Source organism: Anopheles marshallii, chromosome 3 (genome assembly GCF_943734725.1).
Source record: "Anopheles marshallii chromosome 3, idAnoMarsDA_429_01, whole genome shotgun sequence".
Classification (NCBI taxonomy): Eukaryota; Metazoa; Arthropoda; class Insecta; order Diptera; family Culicidae; genus Anopheles; species Anopheles marshallii.
Window position 1 is genome coordinate 46021594 of NC_071327.1, and position 18545 is coordinate 46040138.

The following is an 18545-nucleotide window of genomic DNA, read 5'->3' on the forward strand; positions in this document are numbered from 1 at the left end:
TTATAGAACTGGATCACGTCATTTAAAATATGGTAGTGATTTCTGTCAAATAATGTCATACATCAGCAGCTGTTGTATCGCCATTATATCGCCATTTCAGTATGATGTAATTGATTCTATTACTATCATAGAGTGCATATATTAAAAAGGGTCCGAAGGTGTAGTACCTTAGTGTTTCGTTTAGTAAACTAAAAGTGTTGTATCAAATCTCATTAGGACTGGTAACTCTAGTTACGTCTATCTAATACTGTTTAGTGATTGTACTTCTCCTTATGAAAAAATCTCATACACAGGATAAACAGACCGGATGAGACTTTTTACTGTGTTTCTCTGGCATAGTCTTCGCCGATTAGTAGCACCAACAATTTTAGTCATTATTTTAAATATCCCAGAGAAAAATTCCCGTTCTTCCCAACCCATTTGTCAGAGTAAGAGGTTGGACTCATGATCATCATTATACAGATCCTGTCGTGTGAAAATATGGTAGGGATCGCTCGATCGTATGAATTTTCAATTTTTTTCCACTTGTGCTTTTATGTAAATCTTTCATTAATAAAATACTGAATGAAACGAAAATCATCTAATTTCCGCTTTCTTCCCGATCAACACATAATACTTTTGGATTCAAACATTTCAAGAGAAATGTAACTAGAAGAAGAAAAACTCATCAATGTGGTATGAAATGAACGCATGTCAAGATAGAATAGTTGCAGTAAATTCGGTCTCGAACGATTGTTTATGAACCACCGAAAAATGCTACAAACTAATACTAATAATGGAATGAATGGAAGATGGTACACCAGAGATACCCACTCTTAGAAATGGGATGAGGCGGAGGATAATGGAAGTGGCGATTTTTATGACTGTAAAATTACTAACCGTACATCCTGTCCGCTATCCAACAGGATTAAACATCTTCCGATCAATGTGTTGTCCCCTTTAGCCTCGTTTATGGATTTCAGGAATAAAGACGAAACCCGTGTAAATTCGAACGTCGATTGTGAGCCCTATAACCTTGGTGCAGATTGTGTTTTTTCCCATCTTCACTCTCGTAAAGCTTTGCAGTGTGAACCTTGCTGGATGCATCCGAACGGTTTGTTTGTCTGTGCATAAAGTTGTAAAATTTATTCGTTCGTCTTTAGCGTTCCGTGTGTTTGATGTTTCGATCTTTCGCTTCAAAGCGTTAGACGTTGCTTCGCTGTTGGGCTAACGAAGCAACCGTGCAGAGTGGAAATGTTTTTTTTTATCCTTTATCAGCAAAATTGTTTTCCAACGATTGCACGTTTTGCATCCTACCGCTTGGGTAACAATGTGTAAGCATCGTCAATGCGGTAGGAGGATTAAGTAAATTACAATCTGAAACGTTTGTCGTGTGAAAAGTATACCACGCGATTGTGACGATGTTTGGATGCCAGTTGAGAGGTACTCAATTAGTTTTATTGGTTTCGGGGGAACCAATCATCAAAATGTGTTGCTATCGACACCGACAACATGCTCGTGCGCAGTTAAGCCGATTGGCGATCGTATAACCTGATGTTGTTAAAATGATTACTTCTATTCGTCCTGCTGTTTGTAATACCGGCAGCTTAAGAAGAGAAATAAAAATACCTCACGAAATGTTTATATTTTAATTAAAAAAATATCAACATTTTTCAATGTTCGACTAAATGAGTTAATTTGCTTCTCTTGTATCATTTTAGGTAAGCAACATGCTAAAAGTGCTGAACCGGAACAGTGTGTGGCAAACAGTGAGTAATAGTAAATCGGATATTACAACATAATTCTTCAAGATATTAAAAGGGTTTCTTGTACATTAACACTTGCATATTATAAAGGAACGAAGGTTTTAAGGTAAACCATTCTCCGTTAGTTCGCAAAACTTATTAAAACACAACTTGGCCTCCACCAAGCCGGAACAATTTCTCGACTATAGGTCAGACAACAGTGTCCATGCTAGAGCCGGGGCCAAGGTAACTCTCATAATGATGCACCCTTCCGCTTCTCGCTTATATGCACTTTGATTGTACAAGAAAGGTGGTGTACCTTATGGGACTGAGCGAAGTAAAAATATAAATTTATTAAGCTTTTTATACTCGGCAAGGTATAACTGGGTATGTAATGCCCGACCAAGTGAGAGGCGTGTCAAATTCAAATCAATCTATGTTGTATATTTATATCCATCCGTGTTCGCCAGTCTCTGGTGTTGGATGGTATTGTTGTAGCTGAAACATCATGTTTAAAGCCATCGAACACGATGATGATGATGATGATGATGAGCAAGCATGCTCATAACACTCTTGTACCCACTGTTCAACTGCAAATGAGCATGTATTAGTCGATTATATTTTTATCTCTATCCGAAGTCAAGTGAGGATTTCTCTTATTCGTGAAAAATAATGAAAAAAGTGTGAAACAATGTGATGATAAAAACAAAATATTGATTAACATTTTAATGTAAGGAAACCTTTGTGCAGTTATGTAAATGTTGTTTTTTCGTCATATTAACGACTTTCCCGTTCTCAAGTGTTGTTTCCCACGTGTCGTATCAGGCACACCTGTGTCGAGTGTAAAATTCTGTTACTTTTGAAGATCCACGCCAACCACTACAACGTTGCATTGCATACAGCCACGCCAAGAATGGATCATAAATCACGGACAGGGCAGAATCAAGCCGGCTGCACCAATGCTCGGATGCACATTAAATTTACTTTCCGGATATTGTACATAAAACCGCTTTCTTGCGCACATTTTAAAAATGAACCGCTTGACGAAACGGATTTAAGTCATAAATTTTGAAGCGTCACAGTTGACGTCACTCGTCACTCTCCAACTGGGGTAAATTTTGCGAATGAAGCTGTGCGTTGGAGTTTGGCCAGATTCTATGACAGTGCAAGTTATACATCATTTATGTATCTACGCCGGTAGTACACATTTTGACACCATAGTTTTAAATTTTTGGCACGCTAGAAAAGCATTTCAATCTTGCACTTGAATTGACTTGATTTAATTTTCTTTTATGTTCACATAGTTCACGATTTAAATTCGGAATTTCATTCTCTTTGCTGCCTACACCGATCTCGTATCGTAACCTTTGCAAATCATCACTCCAAATGTTGTGTTTTATGCTTTCTCCTTTGTGCCTTTGTGTTAACCGATGATTGATTGCGTTTATTATTTCTCAACGCGATCTCCAACCGCGTCCTAAGGAGTTCGCTTCCTTAAACCCAATCGACGGAGCAGTTGACTCTAGGGTTTCTATCACTGCTTCTGCTGAGAAGCTGCCGTGGCTGCTGCCACCACCATCGACGATCACTTTAAGCGATCTTGAAGATGAACATAATAATGGCGCGCTTTGATCGTAATCATTAGAGAAGAAAAATTGAAGCAAGTATTTTATTTTTACTATTTTCCTCGGCTCTTTGCCGTCTATGGTGGTTTTGAACGTGTGGAGCGAATAGGTGGATCATTTAATTGGGTAAAAAGGCGTCTCCAACGGGCTTTTGATATTTGTGTGTGTGTGTGTGTGTGTGTGTCTGTGAATCATGATGAAATAAAGCCGAATTGAAGTTATCTTGAAGCTGAAGAAGAAGATCATCATTGACCTAGGACCAGCAAGTGACGAGGACCCGATGTACGAAACAAAAATGATCTCGTTATAGGCATTAAAATCGTAAATTGTATTAATACAAATTAATTTTTCGTGTTGCGGCACAAGAGCCTGTTTGCTGGCCCGTCGTTCCGGGACGTTGGTAACGATCTGATGAACTCGCATAGATCGTTTTTGGTGATCGAAATTAAATGATTGATTATTTTCTCTGCTTTTTTATGGCGGGAGCATGCCATTAAGCAAGAACGGGAAGAATAGTTGATGGGTAGAGACTGAGATCTATCTCCAGAGAAGAAGCGTTGGCTCACCCTACCAGCGGCCCGTCATGGAACGCTTCTAATTGACGATGAAAATAGTGATTTGATCTAGTTAATGATGCGCTACGATCTCGAAACGGTGCTTTCGCGATTTCCCCTACTAGGCACTGTACGTGATTCGTTCGATGGAGTGAAGAAAAGTGGTACACGGGACAGGAGGAACTTAGGATATTTTTTTTTTCTCGAGTCCTTCTACTTCGCCCGAATTTTCCGTTTTAAACACAAACCGGAGAGGTTAGATGGGCATATCTGACAAGAATAACTACCGTTAAGTTACCACCAAATCCAAATATACACTCGACTAGAGGAGATCATCACACTGCCTGTGCAGCATAGCATTAAAGCATCCAAAATACGACGACATCATACGAAGGTGCTAAAAACTATGGCGCATCCTCTTTCGTGGAATGGCATTTGGCTGCGGTAGTGCTAGTGCGTGTGTATGTTCCTGACGCGTATGTACGATTTCGTCCGAGCAGATATCCATCAATCAAACTCAACATTGCTTCTTGTGGTTGAACGACTTACTGTGTGTTGTGTTACTTCGTTGGTTTGTTACGTTACCCGATGACAAATGATAACCATCCTGCCGCTATCCGATAGCGAGCATTTTCGATTGATCCTATAATATTCATCATTTTACGATATGATATTTGGTTTGATAAGTTTTGGCCCAATTGAAGTGTTCTAAGCATAATCATAATTTATTGTTAAAATAGTTTGGGTGTGCACGAAAGTTTCCTGCGCTTTTTTTCCCTTGAATTTGAGAATTTATTATACAAAATCTGTAGCATAGTTTCTATTCAAAGGATTGTATGTCAGGAATCACAACGTTCTCCCAAATTTCTGGCAAATTATGAATTCCAGGGCAAAATAAATTTTCGTTTTTTGAGCCCAACAACATGAATCGAGCAAATTTGTGATTGGCTTCGCTGAAAGGAAGTACGCTGCGTTTGGCAATCACAGCGCCAATTCTTAATTTCTCAACCAATATTCTCTAAACAGTTTTTGACCAAATCAGTAATATGCGGAAGAGCATTATCGTGATGGTATCTTATCTCATGTGCGGTGTTTTTCGCCTTCTTGCTCGTAAGTTTCCTGAAGAAAACATCAGTCCTCTGTTGCACTTTTCTTCATGTTAAAGAATGGAATCAGCACTTCTCGTTCCCAACTTTCCTTCGTAAAATTTCGTAAATACGCTACAAACTTACTTGTGTGCCCAATAATTCACAATCAGATGTGCCTTAATATCTTCTAATTTTAGTTAATTTTAGTTAAGTTCTTCAAATTTCATTCTTTTTTGTAAAGTGACTAATAATGCTAAACGGGAAACAATTATCGGACAATACGGCGCCGGGGAAACATTAATCATAGTAGGTATTTCCGACCGATCCGACCGATGATGGCAAAATGATAATTAAACGACGCTCATACATCTAAACATTATCCAACCAACAGTTTTTCACTAGTAATAGGGAAATGCCCCATCCAAGTCGTCGTGGCACCTTCTCCACAAAACAATCGAAAGCGTGGTGTCGTCGTAAATATAAAAATGAAAGTGTTAAAAATTATGTACCTTTTGCGGTTTTTATTTTCCAAACTCTCGTTTGTGGTGGTGCCGTTTTTGATATAGTGACGGTGCTGCCATCAACATATGTAGGTCATACGATCGGGCTCCATTTTGGCTTCACGGCATCACGAATAATAGTGTTGCCTTTTAAAACGGTTGCTAATATGTCTTCACATATGTTAGCAGACTAGTAAGTTTGCTTTCTGTCGGTTCCAGTGGCGTCATACAAGAAGAAAGAACCGGGGTGTTTCTCACGACAAACCAACACACAGGCGGTCGGTCAGGTTGCCAAAACCACGAAAATTACTCATTGCACTTCGGGGAACCAGCATAAGCGGTGGATTTGCAAATGTCACCCGGGCGCATTCGTTTACGATGTGAACAGTTTCGTGTATGTGGTTAAAGTGCACCAAGCGTGCGGGTTTACAGGTTGGAAAATCTTATCTACTGTAAATAAAATTTGCCATTGTTTTCGGATTGAGAGTTGCACTAGTAGAAGCGCTGCGTGGTGTATTAATGCCAAGACATTAATGATAGCTTTTTATGGCGAGCTCATGATTTACGGTTGACTTTCTGCATTTTTCTTCAACGGCATGTAAAAAGTATACGATAAAATGAGAATAAAAATTAAATTTACATTTTTCATCTGTAATAATAATAAACACACGTTAGAGCAATGTACGTAACAATACATAGGAATCACTCTTATACAGATTTCATAGGAGCGTTTCAACCATCAAAGTACTGCTGCTCGAATTACAGCTGTCAGTGACGCGGTGTCAGGACGTCGTCAACCTTACGGAACATTCGTGCAAAAGCAGCTACACAGACGTCGTATGCAAAATACGTACAAATTGCTCACGATTTCTTTTTATTTTGTGTTACTTCCAATGCAACCAAATGGCAATTATACCGTTTGGGGAGGTTTGTTTCCCTTTTTCTTAGGTGTGCCCCCCTTACTGTGCCTACGACACCGTCGTTATCTTAGCGATCGTTTGTTTAACCTTCTATATCAGAATATAGTTGATGTACACATTTGGTTGGTTTGCATTATCGCTTCGTTCGTACCACCCTTTACCTGTGGGTCTGCCTGCTGCTTTGCGGTTCGATTTGAGCGAGAAAGATTATAGCCAATTTTTTAGCTCGAAGGCAACTCGGTTTCCGACAGCCCAACGGAAGCTACGGTTGAAACGCAAGGATGTGATAAATTTTCGGTAGCACCAGTATGCGTCCAAGAGTTTAAAGGTGCAAATCGTAGCAAATTGGACAGGACGAAAAAAAATTCGGAACGCAACCGTCACGAGCAATTATATTGTAAAATTTTTAAGTTAAACCGTTCGTATATACCATGCGAGATCGATTCTTTGTTGATTGAGCGAAAGATACGATCGTTTCCCGACAAGGCTTAGAAGAACGAACCACATTGCGTGACAGCTTCTTATTAATTTAGCGTTCCTTGTGAATTGGACCTTTGGGTTCGAATAATTTAAACATTTGAGCAAAAATCTTCAATGAAATGGTCTTGGAATCATTAGATTGGAGAAGTATATAAAAGCTTTCAGGTATGCTACTGTTTCAAACGTCTTCTTCGATTTTGCGAGTATAGAAGAGTCTTGGACCTGCCCATGTTGGATTTTTTATATTATTTAAACGGAGCTACTGAAGGTAGCTGTGCAGGAGATACGGAACAATATGCGGGACATGTTTGTTTGTAAATACCATCAACTTCAAGCTTCTTGCGGTATTGCATCTCATTGTTGGAGCTTGTTATTCGAATCTCCTCTGGGTTAATAATTCATAGCAAAGATTGCTAAACCGTGTAAATGGTAAATTTTAGACTTTTTGGAGAACTTAATAACTGTTAGATATGCTGGGCCTGTAATTGGAGCGGTCCTTCCATAAAAATTAATGTATAGTTGGATCCTGATTCAATCGTCAATCTTGGTCAATGAATCATTCAATCAATTCTGGTTACCTGAATTGTATCTGAACCCGGCCTGGATCATTCTTGGATGGGATTTGGAACCGTTCTTATAGTGTGAAGGAATTTATGTTTTAATTCATGTATTTTAAAATAATATTATTTAATATCGATTTCGATATTAAATGAAATGAATATGTTATTTAAATTGCGTACAATAACAAGCAGCCATTGTTGGTCCGGAAGTTCCATGCCCCGACTCCGAACAGCAACACTGACAACAATGTAATGGTTAACTTATAATTCCGGTAGGTGCATATTTTGCATATTAATTTCATCGATTATCTCGCACTTACATCTGCGCCGATTACATCGTTGGCGGGCCAGTAATTGTAACAGTCGACTGGGATGGATTACAATAAGTGCAATATTTTTTAACGGTTGTACGTTGTTTTTTTTTCTGCAACAGCATTAACTATTAACTGTCTCGTAGCGGAAGTGTATGGAATCATTTCGGAGTTTCGAAGTGAAACGGGTTTCGAAAACATGATGACCTTCATTTTCACACGCAATTCTAAAATTGGCATCATTGAGTGTGGTGAAAATGGCAGAGAGCAAAAAAAAAGAACAACCTTCCGATGATGCCATTCTGTAGATGAGTTGTTAGTTGTCCTTGGAAATGTACCAGATAATGGTGCTATTTTGTTTCGCACTAGTGTGACAATTATAAAATAGTGTATTATGGCATCACTTGTTTTTGTTTATGCTGCGTATTCATATCATTGTTTTAAAGCGAAAAGTACTCTTGCTAAATACTTCCTTGTACGTATTGTAATAGTCAGAACTTGAGTTGATTAAAGTGTTACTGATTGCTCAGTGAGTGGCAGTGTGATTTAGTTTGACATTGCAACTTGTTTCAAATAAAATAGAAAATGACTCTCGTGAAGCAGTTCTGCAATAACTTCACCGCATTGTCTGGCTAATAATTGCCAACCACCCACGTGTGTGAAACCCAGACCAACAGTACCATACAGTAGCTCAGCAATAGTCTTTCAGTTACAGCAACTATTAAAAACCCCCCTGACGGTGTACTGCACCAATGCTGCCGATTGTTCGACGCCTCGCTAGATCTCCGGCTAGTGCCAAAGTCACGAACTCGCCGAGGTAGATGAACAATGAAGTGTGCGGTGCAGGGAGGGCTGGGTTTGCACTATTTCTCGTATACACTAATAAAAATAATTTCAAGAAGCACGCAATCAATTTAAATAAGTTTAATGCTGATGCCAATTGTAATTAATGATGATACGTATGTGCAAACACATACACACACACTGGTACAGTTCATATTGAGTGTGTGTCTGTACTTGCATCAAAAACAATTCAAGCAACAACAACAAAAAACAAACATAAACTTTCCCTTCACAATTACATCGGGTTGAATTTACGCAGAATTCACAGTGCGAATGCGTTGAAACGATTAAAAACGTTATTGAAAATGCTTCATCTTTCATCGCTGGCACAGGTGAATCACGTTTCGGCAGTGTGTTATCTTTCCCCCTACTGTTGTGAAAGAGGGGACAGGGGGGAGTTTCTTACCACCCGTCCACCCCAATGCAATAAGCGGTTTCGATTGGCGATAATAATAATGCATTGGGTTGGGTGCATTGGTGCATTGACAGCGACCTCGGTTGGGCGGTGTGCACCATCACACAGGTTAAGCGTGATTGCTTTTCCAGCGATAGGCCCAGCCGTGTGTGCCGGCCGAGGCAAATTGATTTTGACTGTTAAATTATTAACTAATTGCCCCGACCGGACGTCACGATAAACGCAAACATTTTAAAACAACATTTCAGAGGAAATCGTTGGTACCTGGGGTGGTTGTGTAGCAGAGACGAATGTGGGGGTTTGGTTGCATCCATATTGTTTTCTAACATTTATCGTACATCTTTTTTTTCCTTGTTTGCTTTGCAGCTGTACGAAATCAACGATGACCCGAAGCGGAAGGAATTTCTGGACGATCTGTTCCTGTTCATGCAAAAGCGAGGTAAGTGACGTCTAGCAATATTTTCACTATCGGGTACGAAAGACGATTAACCTTTTTTCTGCTGATATGGTGACTGCCTCACTGACTCATCATAGCTTGAATCATTGATGAACATTTTGTGAATAGTGTAGCATGGCTAATGGAATCGTTTCGACTGTAAAGAAGGAATTTCTTTTGCCTTCCATCCGGATATTGTAACACTATCAACTTCGTTCATGTGGATATCGTTTTGCACTCACATTACACATGGCAATCGAGCATTTTTCCATTATGCTGCATCCAATGTGATGTTTAGGGAGGAATTTTGATCTTTTTCGGCTAGTTTCAATTAATCACTCCATGAGTGACAGACCACTGGCAGCTATTTTTTTAAAATTAGAATTCAACCCTAGAATTCTATTAGATTTTTTGTTCCCTAGCTTATTTGCGCTTGCCGCTATTTTTTTCTCTATGAGATATTTGTTTATTAACTCATTCTTCATAGTTTTGTTTTTTTTTGGCAGTATGATGTTCTAGAAGAGATGAAATAATCATTATGTTGAATTATTAAATTGTTTTAAAACGATTAATTAAATTGTTGAACTCCATCGCAATTTATTGATTCTGAAAAAATATATAACATATTACGACAATAATATAGTTTACGATACTTTTCTGTATTTCTATTTCAATTTTTACCAAAATTGAATTCAAATTTGACCACAGTATTTAAAAGAATATAAACAGTAACATGTGACAGTCAATCGCTACCTAATGTTTTAGCAATTCACTAATCAATGGTACCTGCACAATTTTTAGTATGTTTAATAGTAAGGTAAGGCAAAAAGACGGCACTTAATGGCATTATTTAATTATAGCAATTATCAGAAAAAAAACAAAACCAAACCCAATCAGAAAATAGAAAGTGGAATGCCAAAATTAATTGGAAATTCACTCTCAAATTAGTAAACTTTCATTAAGCGTTTCAGAATGCTACAGTAATGGGGGGAAAACCAGCCGCGTGTTCTGGCTCTCTTACCACAGCATGGGACGGCTCTTAATTTTATTGATCCACGCTTTCTGTACCACGTTTCATTCATCAGCTGCACAGACTGCAACTCAAGAATGGCGGTGGCGAAGATGCAGCCGAGCAAGTGCGTTGCGCAACCTTAAATTTAATATTTAACGACCCGCTTGCTGGTGAATCTGCGGAACCTAACTCTGCTCCAAATGCGATAGTTTTTGTTTCCGCGGGTGTGAAGAGGTAGAAAACTCATACTCAAAATAACAGCAACAAAAATGTACCCAACTTCCACGTGCATTCTTCAGCGAAAAGTGCTCATCGTTGTAGGTCGTCGGCCGGTTTTGAATTACATTCATAAAATGCATGCGCTCCTGCCGCAATTCGCATCTTGGCTGCGCGAAAAGAGTTTATGAATGATGCTAGCGTGTTGGGGTGCGACCAAATGTGCGCACGGAAAGGATATTGTGGAGCTGAATGTGGTGCCACAATCCGTGGTGTGTGCCGAGTTTTATGTGGTTCGAGGTTTTATGTCCCGTAACGTCGACAGATCGAATCTCCTCTTCACGTCCAGTTTCTTTTCTATATGGTCGTGTATAACGTGACGGCAATGCAGCGTTTCTTCTCTTCCATAAAATGCACAAATGCAGCATCAAACCATTCCGTCAATGATATACTGCCTGCGGCATCGAAATCAAAGACTATTGGATACATTTTTTCCCTGACCGTGTTTGTGCATCTAATTATCATCAACATCCGAATGAAAAACATCACATATCGGTGGCTTTTGATTGATTTTGTTAGCACCGAACGAAACTCTCCAGAGGTGGAATGCTGTATTGGCACCTGTTTTGATACAGTTTTGATGTTTTGCCGCCCCAAAACCGTTTGGGGCTTAACGGTGTTTGGGTATGCGCGCGCGATTGTCACATTTTCGATATTCCTCTGTATGAATTAAGTTTGACGTAATGTGGTTTATTTGCTTTACAATTTATTTGTCACGATCGCACAAACAAATTGTGTTTGTATATTCAAACTATCAAACTAAACACACTGAGCGCTATTATTTTTGGTTTTGTCTCGCTTCATCAATGACATAAGCAACAACAATTATTGTTCATTGCCGGGGTAGGGCTTACTAAAAAATGTTTGCAATAAATGTTTTACAACGCACTCACGTGATATCAGTGAGCGATTACTTACTGATGATAGAAGGGAAACTACATCGGAAAGGCGTGAAAATTCCACCGAAACGATTGCAGGGACACCCAAGGTAGGGAGTCGCTCGGGGTTGATCACAATAATTAATCAAAGTCAAATTAGAAGCTCGTCCGAGATAATCGTAATTTACACTGTTATTGTACGATTCTCTGATGATGGCGAGGAAGGGATAAAGAAAAAGGGGAACGAATTTGGTCGGGAACGATTGGTGAAGTTTGTTGCTCTGCAGCCATCCCCCGTTGAACTCCCGGCTCCATTCATAAGGCAGTGAGCATATCAATGTTGCTGCCGAAGAAATGAACGAAACAAAAAGGAAACATCACTCATAGACACACAAACACTCTATGGCAGGTTGTGGTGCGCGAGATCGGAATCGGTTTAACCCTGCAGATAGTCCAAGGATCCCCGCCAGATATTGCTTCCAATACGCAAATGTAACGTCTAGATGGGTCGCGTTAACGAAAATCATGAAATCATTAGCCGGCGTGCGGGGTTGATACAAGCGAACATAATTTTCGTTCCGCGGAAGATCGATGGTGGAGAGGATGAGTTTTGGCCTCCGAATAGGGAGGGGAATTCACGATTTAAATAAAAAAAAGGATGATCAAATCTGAAACTACCGCCACTACTGCCGTCTTCTGCCTTCCCAGTCAGTCGGGCCGAAAAGAAACACCGATCGGTTCGATCCGTGGCGCGCAGCAATAAAAAGAGCAACGCAATTTTCTCGCTGTCAAATTGATCCGAAATCAATATATCAATCTTCCACCCGTCTTCAGGTTCGGCTTTCTCTCTGAGGTTTCCTTTCTTCACCAACAACCTTATTCGACTCCGCAAACACAACCTATATCTACGTTCGCACTATGGAATTGATTCCGGACGCTAGGATCATCGATTTGAGCCATTTCTTCGTTTTCTCTTACGGATGGGTGGTGGAGTTGTTTTTTGTCTTCGTTTCACGACCCTTTCCATACCGCCCCGTGCTGTGATAGACGGCGCCTGAGGACTAATATCTTCAGATCGCGCACACGTTGTTGTACGCCTCCGGGAGAGTGGAGCTTATGTTGTTTCCTTCTCCGTATCTACTCCACACGATCGTGTTGTCGTCGCGAATGATTAATAAAAGTTTATGTTGAATAATTGGACACTGGACAGTAACGATGCATTCCTGCGGCCCCTCGTCAATCTGGTCAATGTTTCTACAGGCGCTACAATCAAGTCAAAACAGCCACCAGTCCTTGCCTCCTAATTCGTCTACCACGGTACCACTGGCAGCCATGGTGGAAAAAAGGTACACAAATGGTCAGAAATTGATCAGGCACTGGTAGGAAATGGTAAGACAGCCTAAGAGGAGCCATCCAGTGTGGCAAGGGAAACACGAGAGGGGACTGTATCTCATCGAGATCGCACGTTCGATCGGAATCGAAGCTGCGGGAGGTATCGCGCCTAGTACTGTGCGGTTCTGGTTCGATCCGCCGTTGTTGATTACCTTGCACGTCTGTTTTTCAACAGCTTAGTGCAAATCGATGCAAAACGGCACGGAACCGGAGCTAAGAGTATGCAGCTTGATTTGTGCACCGTGTTGTAGGTGCAAACAAAAAAAAACAAATCCTTTCTTGATTGATTCCTTTCAATCAGTGCCTAACGATGGTTCTTTTGTGTTACTGTTTCTAGGAATATAAAGATCGATTTATTTTCTCGCAAACGTGACTGATCGTTTGTGCTGATCTATTTCACATGTTTTTTTTTTATTTAGATTTAACATGTCAAATCACGAGGAATTGCTAATTTTTAAACAAATTCTAACATTTGTTGTATGAAAATGAAAAGAAATGAATTGTTCAACAATGTTTTATATTTCTATTAAAGTTATTCGCATATGTGTGATACCGGAAATAGTCTTGAATGCTAGAAAATTATATTCATGTAATATGATCTGTTTTGCTTCCTAGACATCTAGTTGAGTTACGATCATTTGGTTCGATCAGCACTGCATCAGACCGAACACCGAAGCACCGGAGCCTTCTAACTTATCTAATGCACCATTTAAATTCAGTAGTTTAAGTGTAATAAAATGATTTTTGTTTTACTGAAAATTTTATCATTAAAAAATTCATTCTCTGCGTTAAAATTGTACATTTGTGATATATGTTAAATTGATTTCTGCATAATTGAAAATGAAAATAAAATTGATATCCAAATAATATATTTCCCTACGTCCGGGTGCTCATAACATCAATATCAATATTCAACGAAAAGCTTCATCGATCCATTTTGTTTGTAATGCGCCTAACGTGCCAATGTCAACAATGCATTTTCCGAATTATCGCCTTTGGGTAATTAATACACGTTGGTGATTTTTCCCGCATGAAAGATCGCATGCCTGTAGTATGTATGACCCATAAGACCTGAAGCACCCTTTGATCTGTGGCCCATTACCATGATGGATAAATACGGGGGTATATTGTTTGGGTCATTTGATGTAATATCGTTGGCCCCCGTCTATAGGTTGCCTTTCTTTCGCTTGATCGATATTTCCGACAGCTGTGTGCGGATCGTCCGTCGCATTCGGCGAACGTCCGCCGTGGTGATGGGCGCATCTTGCTCCGATCCGATGCTTTGTAGTTGAAGATGAAGGCGGAAGGATAGTTGTTCATTGATTCTGTATCGGTGTATTTTTTTATTGTTTAGCTTCCGAGTACTGGTGAAAAATTGAACCGTATTTTCCGCATCAGTTCGGTGGAAAGACCTGGCGTTTTGAATGATTTGTAGCTCTCAATCGCTTTGCGTGTTCTTTGATTTTGGAACTGATGCAGTGTAAAATCTCGACGCTTCATCGTGTTTTTACTTGGATGGTCATAACATTGCCAAGCGTTCCAAAAATACAAATACTAAATATTGCTATCATATATTGATTACAGCTGGTAAACCATTTATACCTTAGCTGCTTGTTGTTGATGTTTCCCGCCTAAAACCATCCCGTACCTTGCCAACAACGGGCGTCAAATTGTCTGGCGATTGATAGGAAAATTCGAGCTTCCCTCACACCGCACGGTAGACCGTTTTCGAATCGGTGTATCTTTTCTCTCTCGACCGATCGTACCGTAATAAAAACCGATGATGGATCATTTGTTTGCATGATTTAAGAACCGCCGAGTCGAATAAAATCCCATCTCTCCCTATCTAAAAAAAAGCCGCCCAATATATCTGTTCTCGGAGCTTCGATGCCACCAGATCGCGCATGCGGTGGTCGATTGTTTACAAGCAACACATCACAACATAATCAACGCATTTCGTTACCGCCGAACTTTTTCCGAAACACAACCAAATACACACAAAAAAAGAGCTGAAAAGCAATTCACCATAATAGTGCGGAGCGCGGAACGAAATCCAGGGTGAGCCTATTGATTACGATCGATCGAATGCCAGAAGCAAAGATCGGCACGCGTCGTTTGAAATGAGAAGCCCTAAGCCGCGGCACTTAAACAATTTTGTAAACAAATTCCTCGCAAGTGTTGCCGGTGCCTGGGAATTGATCGAATAACCACCCGGAACACGGGCAGTAACATGATGTTCACCAGCAACTCCCATCCTCGTCCCCTCTGTCCATTGGGCCAATCAAACCGAAAGGAAAACCCTGCCCAGCATTCGCATGTTTGCTGTGTCATCGGGAATCCCTTTTTATTGTGCTCTCTTTCTTGTTTCGCTTTTTCATCGCTTGTTCTTTCGGAATTTGGAAAGGATGGTACCGAAGTTGTTTCAGTATCACGTGCCGTATCATTGTCGTATCTTACTCAACATCATCAAGCTTAAACAACCCTTTCGACACGGCTTCTGACATGTCTTTTATAAAAAAAAGTAAGGTGGAAACATTTTTCCGCAAAGTCACTGCCACCGGGAAAACGGACGTGTTCGATCAGAATCGTAAGATAAACATGCACACAAACATGGTTCGTTACTATGGACAACCTTCCGCCCAGTAGCTAATCTTCAATCAATTAAACGTCAATCAAACGATAGCAAACTTTGGTTAGGGTAGACGGGTTGTACTGTATCATTGTGTTCTTCGTTATAGTTGTTCAAACATGCAATGAATGCTTAATTTCTATTGTGTTAACATGCTCCTTGCATGACGAGGCATGCATTATATGCAGCGAATCCGTAAAATTTGTACTAGGTTATTTACAATTGTTAACACGATCGTTTGGTAGTCTCAGGAATGTGCAAGCATTACATTATATTCACAAGCCAATTTTGTACCGGCTTCGTCGTATTTCATTACTTTGAAATTAATAATTGATGAAAAACAATACGACCAGGCTTTATTTATTGTTCTTTTTTGTGGAAGAAGCTCCTGGTGTCTTCGAATGTCTTAACATTTTCCTGCCTTAATTTTTCCCTTAGCTGGATGCATCCAAGGCAAATGGGAACGATCTAGATGGGATTTGATATAAATCCTGTCATGTCCTATAACTAGATAAAAGGCATTAATTCTAAACTATGCTACATCTTTATTTATTGTCTAGGTCATTGTTGAGTAACACAGAGTGTTGAACAAAACTAGCAAGAGAAAATATACAAGCAGAAGAAAAAATAAAAAACTAAAAAATAATAAACAACTGATTAAAAATTTCAAATAAATAATAAAATAAACCCAAAAAAGAAATCGGCAATTTGGGCACCAAAGATAACGAAAAAATATTTAAAATGGAAATGGTACATCAAATTTAGGGCTGTTGCGGTGGCGCTGGTCTTCACACAAACGGACCGAACTAAAATCCGATCCGGACCAATCCACCGTACGCAGGACTGACTATCCAGCTACGGGAAAATAAAGTCACAGAAAGCCAGAAACCGATTGTGCCGATAAAGAAGCAGATACATAAAATTAAAGAAATCAAGATAACAACATAGCAAGCACTCTTACAGGGATAGACAATCTGATAATATCGAAGTAGACAACTATCGATCAACGGAAAAGCAACCTTGTTTACTATCAAATTTAAACTACTATTGAAGTTAAGCTTATACTCAATACTAAATAGGCTTAATCTTTTAATGGCGGGAATCATACTCTAAGTCAGTTTATTTATATGCTTATGTATGTAAGACTTATACACAATTCACAAGCCAAGTTAAGCCTAGCAAAAAAAAGGATTAGTTTACTTTCCTAATCAAAGCTTCTGTCAGCTGCTCGACAAATGTGAAAACAAACCATTTTGCTAGCAGGTCTGAACCGAGTTAGACCATGTTTCCCGTATGATAAAAATGTAAACAAACATTTTTAACGAAAACAAATAAAAATAGATTATTTAATAATTTAATAATAATAGATTCATGTGTTATTCGAAATGAATCGAATTTAAAGTTTAATTTCTAAACTGTCATTCTTTAAGTCACAATGCTATGTTCTTTACGAATCTGTACAGAATGATACAGACCAGTACCTGTATTATTTGAGAGATACAGGTTAAAAGCTTAAAATTAATAACTTATCGTATGATCGTCTGTCCTAATCTATAAAATTAATTGACGGATCAAATATTCATTCTTTGGTAATACTTAGAAAAAGCAATAATATCTAAAGGAAATTTATTCAAGCTGCAAAATTTTTATTTTTACCAGTTTTATTGCAATTTTTTTTCCTCAGCAAAGGTCGTACGTAAGTCCCATGCTCGCATAATAAATACAATTATCAAGCAAAATACTGCCAACCGTAATGTCACATGCTATGCTACAAACGACAAAAGTCGTGCCCGCTTTACGACAGAAGCGATAAATTTTCCCTACATCGTATCTGATTAGTGATCGGACAAAGCTCGATCGATATCAAACTCCGTAGCACGACTATCCGCACGATGTTAATCGAATCTGTCGATAAACTGTAGCGGTGATATCGCGCGCTGTTAATCGTTCAATTCCAGTTCTTCCTGCAAGTCTTAAGAATGGGAATATTTTCGATCGGTACCGCGCAAGAAGACGCTGAATTGTAAATTAAATTTCAATTAGTAATAAATCTGCTCCTTTGGCACCGTTTTTTTATATTAAGCATTTATTATGTGCGTGATTCTCGTTTGCCGCCCGAAGCAATTGGGGCGATCGCGAACGTGCGAAAAAACCGGCAAATGTTTGTGTGTGCTCTGATTCTGGTCAGTGTATTAAAGGTCTGCAGTAGGGATAGAAGCAGCGGCCCGATTCTTCGCTACCATCGCGTAATATTGTGTTTCGATTCGGGACACACGCGATCCTTTGCAAATGGACCATTCGTTCTCTTCCACCCGCTGTACGATCGGATTGCTTGGATCAAAATATGGAGCCAAGGGATGAGTTCACACCTTATTTCTTTCGTTGGTGGTGTAGTGGGGAATGTTTCTGCCTTCTTTTTGGCTGGCTCGTGTCTCGTTAGCCAGCTAAATCGAGCAGCTGTTGATCGCGTTCGCTAGCGTACGGTATAATCCACCTCCCGCATCTTGTGTAGGGAGAAAGCATTTTGCTGATGGGATCACCAACACCCTATTCAGCCGCCGCGTACGCTTTGTTCGTTTGGACGGTCGGGATTCCCGCGGGGAGTTTGGGCTAACAGCGCCGCCAAATTGACAGGTCGTAAATTGATAAATTGAAGTGTTATATTCACTAAAAAGGAGCGCTTTCGGGTGTGGGGAAAGCTTTTCATTCGACAATTTGCACGATCGATTAGCAACAGCACGTACCTATCAGGGTTACAAATTTATTGATTTGTATAGCTGAAGGAAAAGTTAATGGAAGTGATGTGAATATTTTCCTTACAATTATTTTTGATTATTATAGCACTTATGAAAACAATAACTCAACGATTAACTCTCTTAACTCAATGATTTAGTTTAAACAA

The 18545-nt window shown here is 39.6% G+C and overlaps 1 protein-coding gene across 1 annotated transcript in view; it reads left to right on the top strand.

The window, feature by feature from the left end:
• Window positions 1–18545, top strand: part of LOC128711325 (protein dead ringer) — a 96419-nt gene that overhangs the window by 51317 nt on the left and 26557 nt on the right. The window contains exons 5-6 of the mRNA XM_053806194.1: window positions 1701–1748; window positions 9387–9459. Of these exons, the coding sequence (XP_053662169.1) occupies window positions 1701–1748; window positions 9387–9459 (121 nt within the window). The remainder of the gene's footprint in view (window positions 1–1700; window positions 1749–9386; window positions 9460–18545) is intronic.